We start from the raw sequence: 14,050 nt of genomic DNA, 5'->3' as shown, positions 1-14,050 counted from the left end.
GATTTTTTATGCTCTGTCTGTCAGATGTCCAACAGTGTTAAAAATATTCAGAAAATCAAAAACAAAATAAAAATTAAATAAAACAATAATCGTTCCGAATTTTACGAAAAAACGTGTGTTTGTTTGCGTTTAATGTACGGTCATATTTTTATGCTCTTATGTGTGTAAACAATAAGGAAATTATAAAAATTTGTTTATTTTTTAAAATTATTTTTAATTTCCTGAACACTAAATTTCGATTAAATTTATTAAAAACACAAAAAAAAGGAAAAAAGATCAAAAATAATAATAATTTTTTTTTTTAATTTTAAAGACAATTTTTTTGATAATGAACAACGTATAAGTACGCTTGATCAACATTAATTGCAGAAAAATTTTGGACAGTTGTTAATTACGACATAATTATTAATTAAAGAAGAGTATATACATTAATTACGACATAATTATTAATGAAAGAAGAGTATATACAAACATAAAATAACAAAAGTAAATCATAAAATGACAATTAATTCCGGAGAATAAAGAAAACACAAAGAATTTAAAATTTCATTTTATTTCTCTCGATTTTTAATGTACATCGGTGTAGAGTCGCATTGACATGACAGACTTTGTATTACTTATTATATTACGACAATCTTACGCTGAGGTAATATAGAGTATTGTTTACTTATACGACAAAATCTAAGATTAAATCATAAATAAATTCTGATGACTCTGATTTACATATCAAATTGAAATTGTCTGCTATAATATTTTGTTACGACATTTATAACCGTAACAAAATACAGTTTATCGCTACTCAAAACTACCATAAAAAAAATAAATTGTCGTAATTTTATTTTTTAAAAATCTGATAGAAAATATTATTATTATTTTCCGTCAAACAAAGTCTGATGTCAAACTAGTTTTGCATATACGACTTTTCTTTAAACCGACAGATTATATCGTAGATTTTGTCGTATATGTATATAAACAGTAACTACAGAGTTTGTGAAAAAGAAATTTATTTAAATAGATGAAGATTACTAATTGTTATAATTTATTAAACTATTATACACATATCAAAAATAATCCTCAAAATGAATTTACGGTGAATTTACGCCTCAATTTTAATTATTTAGTTAAAAAATCGATAATTATTTCTACTAAGAAACACATAAAATATTTAATTTTATTACCTATTATTGAAAAATATTATAAAATCGTTTATTAAAAGTTTGTTTTAATAATTGCAGAATTTTTATTAGATTTTAATTTGTATAGTTCAATAAATTTTAAGAAATTATTGCTTAATTCTTCAAAACATTTTCAAAACGCGTAAAATTCCAAAAATGAAGTACCAAAATATTTAAAAGCGATCTATTGTTGTATTGAGGGTTATTCAATTTGGTTATTAATTTAAAATCTATAAAAATTATTTAAAAATAATCTTGCTAATTTATTGTTAAGTTAAAAAATAGTTAAGCCATTTAATACTGAAGTAGACTCATGTTAAAATTCAACAATAATTAAATAAATTTGAATAGATCAAAAAAATTTTCTTAATCTATGACTACATTAAATCTTAAAGAATGTGTTTTACTTAATTAGGAAACTAGAATTAGTGATAGATTTATTTGATTATTCAATTTCCGTTTTCATCAGTCTTTAAATTGAATTTGAGTTATTTCTTATTAATATTTTAAATAAAACGTATTTAAATTTAAAAAAATAGAAAATTATTTAAACGCGAACTCTTAAAAAATCAAGAACTCTTAAAAAATAATAAAAAAAAAAATAGAAATCACACAATAGGCCCCGGCGAGATTCGAACTCACGATCTCCTGTTTACTAGACAGGCGCTTTAACCAACTAAGCCACGGCGCCATTGAAATAAATCTAAATCTATTGAATGTTCAACCATCATATTATTCAAAAATCTATAAAAATATTAGAAATATAATATTAATAACAATTAAAAAAATTTTTTAACATTACTTAATTTAATGAGAAATTTTAGTTTGGTATTCAAATATTTATATTATTATAATACGAGTAGTATATTATTCCCCGTTAATTAGAAGATACCTTTACTTTAATTGCTTCAAAAATGAATACATAAATTATAATACATATAGAACAGTTGACTTAACGGACCTATCCCACTCAAAAACGATTTAGATCTCTGAACACACTTGGCCCTTCAGAGGTTGAGACTATTGGTTAGTGTACTCACAGTGGTTAGTGACACTGCCTCTCAATGGTCTATCTGAAAAGAATGAACAAGGTAGAGAGTGGCGTCTGCCTAAAAGAAGACGAAACGGAGTGGCTTTTATAGTGTGAATGCGAGACGGTGTCAATTTGTCAGGAAACCTTAAAAATAAAAAAATAGATCTTGTACACGCAAATAAAATCTGTTACCAAAGCTCAAGTTAAATACGTTAACAAGAACTTCTTTATGATATATATTCAATATTATAAATGAAGTGGTAATTACCTTAGGCACTACAAATACGCATAAGTTTTTCATTAACAAATATTTAATTTATAAAAATGCTATGAAATGCTTGAATAAGAACGTCTTGTGATCACAGGTGTGCTATATGAAATAAACAAAAAAACATTCTTTGTATAATTGTAATTTGATAATTTAATTAGTTTTTGAAATATATTTCTATACAGAGTGTCCCACATTCGACTCCAACAGAACTCTCGAAGCAAGGTGATGGAATGCCTTCAAATGAACAGAAAACACCTAGTGACATTTTCGTTTTTAAGCCTTCTTTTGAATTATTGAGCCTCAAGTTGAAACTTGTGGCTCAATAACTTATTTTGAAGCTCATATAATTTATTTTCATAAAGCTCTTTAAAAAATAATTTAATTGTACTCTAATAAACAAGGTATAAATGTATTCAATTGTTAGTTTGAATGATTGTTGATTCTGCAGTCCATGAAATATCAATTTAAAAGATAAGCTAAAAAAAATTAAACTCATTTAAAATTTTCTAAATTTTGTACAATTTTTCACAATTTAAAATTGCAAAATTTTTGATTATACGAGTATTATGAAATTTTTTTAACAAAACTGAAAAAAAAAATTAAATTATTCTTTAAAAATAATTCAGATCACTAATTTTTATGAAAAAAAAGAACATTTTTCTTTGCTTTTATAATTGATTGGTCTTTTGTGGAATAAAAAGAATTTTGCATATAATTATCGCCTGCAGATATGCAATTATTTATTTAAGTTTACAAAATTTTTATTTATCATGCAATTTCATTTAGAAAAATTCTATTTACATTTTCAATTTTTTTTTTGTCTTTTTGACATGGTTATGGCATGGTTTGGTAAATAACAACTTCTGGTATCACAATTGCAACCTGGATTTGTATTCGTCGCGTATTTTACCATGATCTAAATTTAAGATTTTTTCTTTTTTTTTTGGTTCAGCATGATTCTTAATTTCTTTTTATTATTTCATATTTAATATTTTTTTTCACTGTATTGGAAAAATTTCAATTCACAAAAAAAAAAAAAAAACATTTTAACAATTCACGGTTTTTTGATTTTTTGATGAATTCAGTTCTTTTTTATTTTTTCGTGAATTTTATTTCTTTTGATGAATTTTTGATTTAATATTCATCCAGGCAAAAAAAAAAAAAACATAGAAAACAAAAATTACGACAATTGATTGATGAAAAAAAAAATGTTCGCGACACGAAAAGGAACTTGAACCTTGCCACAAATTTTATTCCTTTACAATACACAAGAATACTGGCATAAGACTTGGTTGACTGATTGTGTCCATTTTACGTTAATATGCGGTTAAATAAAATAATATTGTGAAAGAGTATTATAAGATTGGATTTTAATTTATAATACGAAGGTACGTCCTAAAACATATACATATTTTAATGTTGCATCACACAAAATAATTGTTTGAACAAGTTAATTCAAACAACATTTAATTTGTTCGATACTATTCAAAAATGTATAATTATAATTGGGACAATAAGAGAAATTTGTTGGAAACGTGCTCAGAGAATTTATTTCAGACTAAAGCAGACATGCAATTTTTATTTTTATGATTACTGTTTGATTGTAAAATCGTTGAGCGCATATATTTAAGCGACCAAACTATTGCGTCAATTCAAATCGATTGTGTGTTAATTAAAAATTGCAATTAAATTGTTACAAAAAATGCAAAACTATTGACTATTGAATGCGATCATACAGATGCCAGTAGAGTGCGCTTTTGAATATATACTTAGGAATCAAATGTAAGCAATCAAAAAGCTAAAAATTGTTTTTCTGTCTGAACCCTTAAATCATACAAACTGTCAATAATATTTCATAGTTTTAAATCATACAAAATTACTGTCAATATGAAAATGAAAAACTGTCAAAATTTATACTTTTTATAGCTTTACAACATTAAAATTTTAAATAGTTTACAAAAATCACCGTAGGGGGAGCTTATTTAATTCCATTTAATTTGCATAATTTTATTGAAATTTTTTTTATTTTGTAAATTAAGTTTTTAAGAGATGACCTGTTCAACTATATAAAATCATTTTGAGTTTTCCCTATTTTATTGAACGTTATTTAACAGTTTTTAGTTTTTAATTTTTTTGTGTTACTTCTTAAAGTTAAATTGTTATATTGCTAATTTAATTGAATAGATAAATCGTGCAGAACGTCAAATTAATCAAAAAGCAGTTATACTTTAATTTTTTTTTTTGTGTTTTTTCTTATTATTTTTTATTTATCAGTTTATTTTTTCCTATTATTCGATTTTTCTCTTAAAAATAGAAAAGAAAAAAGTAATTTTTTCTCATTCTTACCCATATATTTTATTCTTTTTGACCTAGATTCAAAGACAAAAAAAAAAAATTAAAAAAAATGAAGAAATATAAAAACAAAAATTGTAATTTTTCTTCCTACAAAATCATTTTGTTAGACTAGTATGGTATGTGTGTGTGTGTCTGCCCAATAGCATTAAAGGCATAGGTACCAATAAATCTAAATAGAATGTCAATTTTAATATAAAGAACGAACTGTTGTACAATATAGAATGAGTTCACGAAAAAAAAAAGCTTACAGACTTACAAATTTTTCAATATAATATTAAAGTCGAAATCAGGAACAAAAATACAATTGAAAAATTTCAATATCACAATGCAAGTAGGTATGTATGTATGTATGTATATGTATCACTCCTTCTACTCATATATTACATAAAAATGAATTTCCATTGTGATCTAAATTGAATATAAGGCGATCGAAAATCATAACAAATTTTATATATGAAAAACCCTTAAACAAAAATTTTTGTAGTTAAACTAAAGAAGTAAGAAAAAAATAGGAAAAGAAAAAATTTCAACCTTTTTTGTGACCCAGTCAATTTTTTCTTTTTTTTTTGTTTTAAAATCATTTCGAGAAATTTAAATTTTCAAAAACTTCATAAGCCAAACATTTCATTATTCTTTATAACAGTTTAGTATTAAACGAGTACAATTTATCGATTGTGCTTATGGTAATAAAAATCAGAGTAAAATGCACTATATTATGGTGTAATCGTAATCGATAAAGATTTACGATATATGCATGTATAAGTGTTACCATATATTTTTAAATTATAATTCAAATATTAATTAATTGCTATTTATATTCCTTGTATACGTCAATGATTTGCCTTTAATGGTAATTAATTAAATTTTTATTTTTAATTTAATAAATTAATATCCGGGATGAACTCTGATATTCGGTAGTCTAATGTATAAGAATTATAATATGTTTAAGTTTTGATTAAATACAAAGAGAAACACTGCAATTTTTTTTGGGATTATAGGGTTTCCACATAGCTTTTCCATTGCATTTTATTGTTAGTTAGCAGCCTTCCTTGTGTGTATGTTTTGCCACTATTCTTGATATGTTTTTTTTTATTGTTCTTCGTGGTGTTCGAGGTCTTCCTACTCTGCGTTTTCTCTGTTTGCCCCATTCTAGAGCCTATCGACGAATTGTTTTGGGTGGCCTTCGCCCAAAGTACCCCTACCATGGCCATCTCTTTCTTTTCATGTGCACACTTACTGGCTCTTCGGTGCCAGTACCCACAAGTCAGTGTTATACTAATTCTTCTATATGCCAAAAGATTTTGCATATAGTTTGCAGGTAATTATTGATATGGATCTAGTTGAGTACTTATTTTGAACTATAATTTTTACTACAGAATTTTTACCATTCTTTATTCTCCAATAGTTTTATTTGTCCATTGTGTCAGTATTTCTTTTAATTGTTGGTCTTGCCCTTGGAAGTATGTAATTAGAAAATAGCGCAAGATTTCCTCACAACTATAATATTTTTTGAATTAACCATTGAAATTGGATTATTTTTATTCCACCCAATTTATTGAACTTTTTTTTTTAATTTCACTTTATATTTGGTATATATGTGGTAACACTTTCTTTCCAAAGCTATAATTTTTTTTTTTTAGTTTTGCATTACAATTTTAAATAAAATTTATTGAAAGTTAACCATTGTTTTGAATTATGATGGCATTTACCATAAATATTTTATATTATTTTCATCTTTTTGTATAACAATATTGATTTTTACTTTTTCCCTTTTATGTGTAATCCTTTTTGTTAATCCATTTTGAATTCTATTACATGTAATGTATATGTATATATATGTATTGATGTGTATATGGATGTACTTCCTTTTAAGATTATTATTCAAATGTACAATATTTTTTGTGTAGAAAGAAAGAGAGAGAGAGAGAGTCAATTAAATGGTTTATTTTTTTTTTTGAATAGATTTTGAAACCATTTAGTTGTCTTTAAAAATGTTTGCTATCAATAAATTATTTTTAATGTTTATTTCTTCATGTGAATATCCACGAGTATATATACATATATGTTTATTGTATATATATATATATATACATATATATTTTCGCTTTTTTCGTTGCACTTCTATATATGTATGAAATTGAAGAGAAATCATGTTAAATATGAATAATAAAAGGCAATAATGTATGCCTTACCTATATTTTATTATGATCGTAGTTAAAAATAAGATCAAAATTTTTATTTTTTACTATTATTTACTTTTTATTTTTTTTGAATAATTACCTAGTGACGGGGTCATTTAATGCGATTGTTTTAAAATTGTATTTTGCAAATATAAGAAACGATTTAAATATGAATTTCCTATTTTGTTGCACATAAAATAATATTCAATATACACAAATGAAATAAAAGTAATAAATTGAATATGAGTATAATTGTATTTGTACATCTATATATGAAATGTGCATATTTCATTATATATATATATGTTTATATAATTAAATATAAGAGAATAACAATATCATGATCATGAAATAACGGATGAAAACATATGTTTTTAAAATTATATAAAATGTGCTATATGTACGTACTTATGTATATATATAGCATATGTACGTACATATGTATATATATAGCATATGTACGTACATATGCTATATGTAAGTACATATAGCACATGAAGTAAATATACATTACATCAAGTAGATATGTATATATAGTAAATGCTTATGTTCAGAAATAGAATAAATAAAAATTTATTTATACAATTACATAATTTAAATGTTATATTGTATATATACCAGAATTTGATTTCTATATTTTTACACAAACTCATTCTTATATAGAACTGGAGATAATATAGATTTTAGAGTCGAAGAATCGGAGTAGTAAAGCTTGAATCAGAGAGCCGTAGTCTAGGAGTCAAAACCATGAAAGTGTAGTAAAAGAGTCGAAGAGTCAGAGTCGGAGCCAAAGAGTCGGAGTTGTAGAGTTTAAATCAGAGAGCGGTAGTCGAGTAGTCAAAACCATGAAGTCGGAGTAAGAGAGTCGAAATCAAGGAGTATTAACGGAGACTGGTAGCTATATAGTCGATTAAGAAATGGGAGTCGAATAGGTCAAAGTTTGAATCAAATTTGAATTCAAAAATGATTGGAGGCTTGCTCAAAGTCGAAATCGCTATGGTTCTAAATCTCATTTTATTTATTTTATTTACTATCAGTTATTGACAATAACGGTCGCCAATCGGCATCAGATCGAAAGAGATTAAAAATTAAACTTAATTCTCTCAGTCTTAAATTATTGGTTAATAGAATACATGATTTTTCAGTAAAAATTTTTTTTATTTTTAAATTTTAAATCAAAAGAACACATTACAAGAAATAAAACAGTTAAAAAATATAATCGAAATACAATCGAAAATAAAATCAAATCACTATTATACAAGGAGGAGTGAAATAAAAATAAAACGAAAGAAATATATAATAAAATGCCAAAGTCAAAGAACAGAACTTAAATCAAAAATGTTAAAATCATTTTATTTATTATTTTTATTTTACTTTTATCTTTTTTTTTTGTTTTTTTAAATAAAAGAAATGAACAGCTGGTTTCTCTTATAACAGACCATACATTACTTATCATATATAACAGTATGTTGTATAACACTGTTTGTAGACCCATGTCTACTGGATCTATATTAAAAAAAAAATTGAAAGTCAAAGTTTATTCAATATTCAATTTAAAACTTTTATAATATACACAATTTATATCTGATATACAATAATGAAATATCATATACACTTTTACATAATAGTACATATATGTATAACAATAACAACGCATATTAAGAGAAATAAAATAAAAAATATTCAATATTGTTCTATATGTACGTATAAATATTAAAAAAGTTCTGAGTCATACAGAAATGTAAGAAAAAATATAAGAGAATAAGAGAAAAAAAAAATTCACAATAGTGGGTTTGAAAATATTGAAAAATTCTAAAATTATTCAAAATGATTATTAAAATTGGAGCAAATTATCTTTATTCAAAGATATTATAAATTTTTTTTTCCAATTCTTAACTTTTATTATGTATAAGACAAAAGATATAAAAAATAAGAAAAAAAAAATAAAATAGCAAAAATATTTTATACACATTAATTCGAAAGGAATTTAAATTTATAATTTAAATGTAAAAAAAAAAAAAAAATTGGTTCACCATGAAAATGTTGAATGTTTGTTAGAATGTCCTGGTTCAAATTTATTTTTTTATTTATTGCTTTATTTTTTTGTTATTTTTCTACCATTATAATATTTCTGTGTTGAGATTTTTTAATTTGATTTCAATTTTTTTTCGATTAGTTAAAAAATTGTTTTACAACAATATATATCAAAAAATCTGTTTGTTTTTTTATTTCAATTTTCTGTATATTTTTCTGTATATATTTCTATGTATTTAAAAGATCTAAAAGAATTGATTTCGAATAATTTAACATTTAGAGATCTTATATTACGTACGTACGTATACAGAGTGTCCAAAGCTCTGATGTTAAGCTCTGGTGTCCAAAGCTCTAATGAAATGTGAAGTCATAGAATGCGGATAAACACGTTAAGAGACATTAAAGTCACCAAAATCATGCCTCTATAAAGAGAAGCAAGAATGATCTTACTGAAGTATCTGATCGGAAGTGTCGAATTTTTACAATTTACTGATAACTCTGAAAATATCGTTAAGAAGATGGTGAATTCGTTTTGAGGCTTATAAAATTATATTTCGTATAGCGACGCGCAATTGAAATCAAAATTTTATAATTTACGGTATATTAGTTTTTTTTTTAAGTTATGTGAAAGCAAATATTCTGGCCCATACATTTTATTATAAAATGTGGAATAAAAATATCATTTATAATAGATAAATAAAAATTTTATATAAGGCTGAAATTTGATGAAATTTATTCTGCTTATAATACCTCACCTCTTCCCCCCCTCTGCTCTCCGCCGCTTAATTCCTCCTAAAACAAAGTAAAATACAAAAATTAAGAAGGAAAAATTACAAGGAGAAGTAGTGCTTAAAATTTTTCTTCAAGATTTTGTTTTGTTCGTCTGAAGCAGTTTTATCACTTCGCTTCATCAATATTACCAAATCTCGGACACCCTGTTTATACATAATATGAAATGATTCAGTGTGTAATATTTTACATTGAAATATTTTAAGGGTGCAAACTTTGTATACACAAATAAATAATAATAATACAAGTTCAATAGAATAAAAACATTCACGGAAAACAATAAAAAAAAAAATGGGAAAAGAAAAATTAAATTTATTGAGTTTTTCACCTTAATAATGTACAAAATAACATTTTTGATTCTACATTCAGTTATCAATACCTATATACCGAAAAGTGACATATAAATATACTTGAAGGCTTGCAAGACAATGAAATTTTATATTTTATTCAATAAATTTATTCTAGATGACTCACAATTTAAATTACAGTTATTGCATTTGATTTCATTTTATTTTGTTTATTTTTGTTGTGTAAAAATACGAAAAAAAGGTATACGATTGAATCTGTGATAATGTCTGTAGAATGTCCACCTTTCAAACTAATGTCATTTCTGGAGTATTATCTAAGATCAGATTTTACAAAAATTTTGAGATATAACGACACTGTTCATTAATTTGCAAAAAAAAAAAAAAATTGAAAAATACTTACATTTTTGTTAAAATTTTTTAATATAAAATTAATTCTCGCCATTTTTTTATTTTTGTTTTTTTTAAATCTGATAAAAATAGAGCAATTTAATTATTTTGTTTTTTGTCAGATAAAATCTCAAATTTACAAAAGAATTCAATGCCTAAGCAAAGTCGATTTTGATGCCGAAAAATGCTTGCAAGTTTGGTTGAAACGAAAGTGAAAGAAGAATGTATCTTTTACAAGAGTATAGAACGTTAGAATATAGGACTATTCTATACTCAGGGAAATTCTAGTTAAGTATATACACGTTCACTAGAAAAAATTTACCTGAACTAATAACTCACGTGTTGGTTGGTGGGTGCTATGGGAGGATGCTTGGCCCTCAGGAGAGGATTTCGCCATTTAATATACCTATGACTACCTCATTATTGTAATCTACAATCTATATTAGAAATTTTTGAAAGTTTTCTTAATACACATTTACTTAACATTTTATTTTCGTCATAAAAAACTTAATTTATTCATAAACATTTATGTATTTATAGAAATTTAAAACTTTCTATTATAGTACTTGCAAATTTGGGGTACCCATACCCATTTAAGGTTTGCTCTTATAAAATTCATTTATTGTTTTTTTTTATTCATCTTGTTCATATTATAACTGTAATTGGAAGATTTATTACTTTATTTTTCTGTTTAACTGACTTTGCCTTTAGGTAAGGATATGCCAAATCTATCAATCTCCCAACAATTGTTTTTTTGCTTTCTATCAATAATACCTACATATTATTACACAAAAATTGAATAAATAATATTACACACCCAATTTATAACAGATCACAGCAGTATACTTTATGTTTCGTGATCAGAAAAATGAAAATTCAAATTAAAGATAAAAAAGAAAAAGAAATCATTCAGAAGAGAAATTCATAAAACCATCAAAAACAAAATTATTATCAAAATTACTTTTTACTGATATTCATTACTTGAGCTCATTGTTAAACATTAGACACAATAATATTCGAATATTTTTATAATGCAATTATTTTTTTATAAAATTCAAATTTTAAAATTAAATTATTTTAAAAATTATAATTGTATTCAAAAGATTTTATAATAATTTTCTAATTTAAATAATTAATTTTAGGTCGTTGATTCACAAAATGTATCACAACCGAATGGTACACAACATACGCAACGTAAACAATTAGAAGTATTACAAGCACATACATCATCTGGTTCAATGCAAGTAATACGTGCACAAACAGTTCAAACAACATCATCACGATGGTCATCATCAACATCATCATCATCAAAATCAACATCAGGATATAGCAATAATAATAGTAATAATAATATATTATCGTCATCATCAACAGCAGCATCAACAAAATTAAAATCAATAACATCATCATCATCGGCACATGCCACTAATAAATCAAATGAAAATGAATTTAATAATAATAAAAATAATTATAATAATAATGAAAGCAATAAAAATAATAATAATAGTAATATAATATCAAAAAAACAATTTAAATCACCGATAACAAATGGTTTTTCAGCTACAAGAAATGATTCTAATTCAATTATAAAGAATAATACAACAATAAAATCATCATCATCTATAATAAATAACGGTTATAATAATAATAATGGTAATATAAATGGAGATTATAATCAAATCCATCATAATAGTCATCAAGAGAATAATTTATATAAGAAACAACAACAAAATCATGAACATGAATACAATATTCATCAATATCAGCAACAGAAATCATCAAATCTACAATCATATAATTTACAAATGATGTCTACTACTTCTACTACAGCTACTTCTGATGCTATACAATTAAATGAAACCACAAAAATAACAGCAACAAATAATATCAATGGACATGACCATCACCTTAACAGCCATAACAATAATAAAAATAATCATAAAAATAATAATTGTAATGATCTTAATAATTGTGGTAACAGTAGCAACATAAATGATCAACATTCAACAATATCAACGGTAATAGCATCAGCCACCGTATTTACTAACATAGAACCAAGCCTTAAGCTTAGTAATTTAATGGTAAAAATGAAAAACTAAAAAAATAATACAAAAATAATAATCATAAAAAAAAAAACACAAAACAAAACACAATCATTAATTTAATCGATTCTTATTAGTTATGACACTGATGTCTTTTAATTTTCTTGCAATTTCTATCCGTACAAATGTTAAATATATAATATACGTATGTGTAATACATGTATGTGTGTATATTGGTATAATTTATTATATAACATATTATATAAGTTTATAAAAATGAATGTACAGTAAACTCTAGAAAAAATTTATTTTAATTAAAAATTTCGTCCTTTTGAGTGCTGTAATAGAAAAATGATTATTTCTCGCGGTTCTAGCTTCTCGTATATTTTCATTATATTCAATTGGGATCTGTCCAATTTAATGAATTATAAACAAAAATATATTTGCTTATAAAATGATTAATTTTTAATTTGTCCAATAATACTTTGCATTAAATTTTCTCAAGCGATTAATTGCTCAGTTATTTGCTCAATTTACCAGTTCAAATTTACTAAATTTTGAACAATTTTTTTTGTCAAATTCAAAGAAAATTATACACTGATAGTGAATTATGTTGCGATTTCATAAAATTACTTAAATAAATAGAATTGTTGGTTACTGTACATTAATCTTTATATTTTATACATACTTACAGTTTATATTCATACGTATAGCTTTACTTCTATCCTATTTATTTATCTATTTCACATACAAACTTATCCAGAGAAATTCTTCTTATTCACTTTTGTTTTTATTTCACAAATTCTTTAAAAAAAAGTTGTAACACAAGTTGCTATATACATAAATACAAGAAGAAAAAAAAACCAAAAATAAAAATTAACCTTGCAATGATATTATTAATATGTCTTTTGTCAACCACGAAACAGCATTTTTATTAAAAAAAAAAAATTGTTAAAAAGTTGCACAAAAAAAAAGGCATAAACCGAATGTAGAAACATTTTCTTGATGGTTTTAAAAAGTTTAATTTCTTACATTCGTTCAAACATAATTTGAACATTTCGCAACAAGATATGCAACACTTAATTTTCCAATTATAACGCCATACCCATATTTTTTTTTTTAATGAAAAAATTAATTTTTTCTACATTAATATGAGCTAAAACTCTTCAACTGTAGTTAGGGTTTACAAATTAAAAATTGTACATTTATTTTGTTTGATTAGATTAAAATACTTATAATGAAAGGTTGACGTTTTAAACGTCTCTACTGTCATGGAATAAATAAAATCATAATAAATAGTACTTATCAAAAAAGATGTGAGCATGTTCGATGTATTCATCAAACATGTTCATGACATATTGCCTTCTTCAAACATGTTCGAACGATGTTCAATTAAGACGTCTCAATATGTTTGATGTCTAGACATTAAAAGAAACCGTGTCTAGATATTAAATATGTTTTAATAATATCTAAATG

General features: G+C 24.3%; 1 protein-coding gene across 7 annotated transcripts in view; it reads left to right on the top strand.

Moving 5' to 3' along the window:
* Positions 1 to 14,050, top strand: part of LOC129614815 (probable serine/threonine-protein kinase DDB_G0282963) — a 52,343-nt gene that overhangs the window by 23,913 nt on the left and 14,380 nt on the right. For 6 of the 7 annotated variants that reach the window (XR_008697409.1, XR_008697408.1, XR_008697404.1 and 3 more), the window contains exon 2: positions 11,675 to 12,613. Coding sequence is in view for 2 of the 7 variants with exons in the window: in XM_055529725.1 (XP_055385700.1) it covers positions 11,675 to 12,613 (939 nt within the window). In the remaining 5 variants the exon portion in view is untranslated. The remainder of the gene's footprint in view (positions 1 to 11,674; positions 12,614 to 14,050) is intronic. The other variant, XR_008697405.1, reaches the window with a different exon arrangement.

Source organism: Condylostylus longicornis, unplaced genomic scaffold (genome assembly GCF_029603195.1).
Source record: "Condylostylus longicornis isolate FDR11 unplaced genomic scaffold, ASM2960319v2 ptg000005l, whole genome shotgun sequence".
NCBI lineage: Eukaryota > Metazoa > Arthropoda > Insecta > Diptera > Dolichopodidae > Condylostylus > Condylostylus longicornis.
This window is presented reverse-complemented; position numbering and strand designations above follow the sequence as displayed.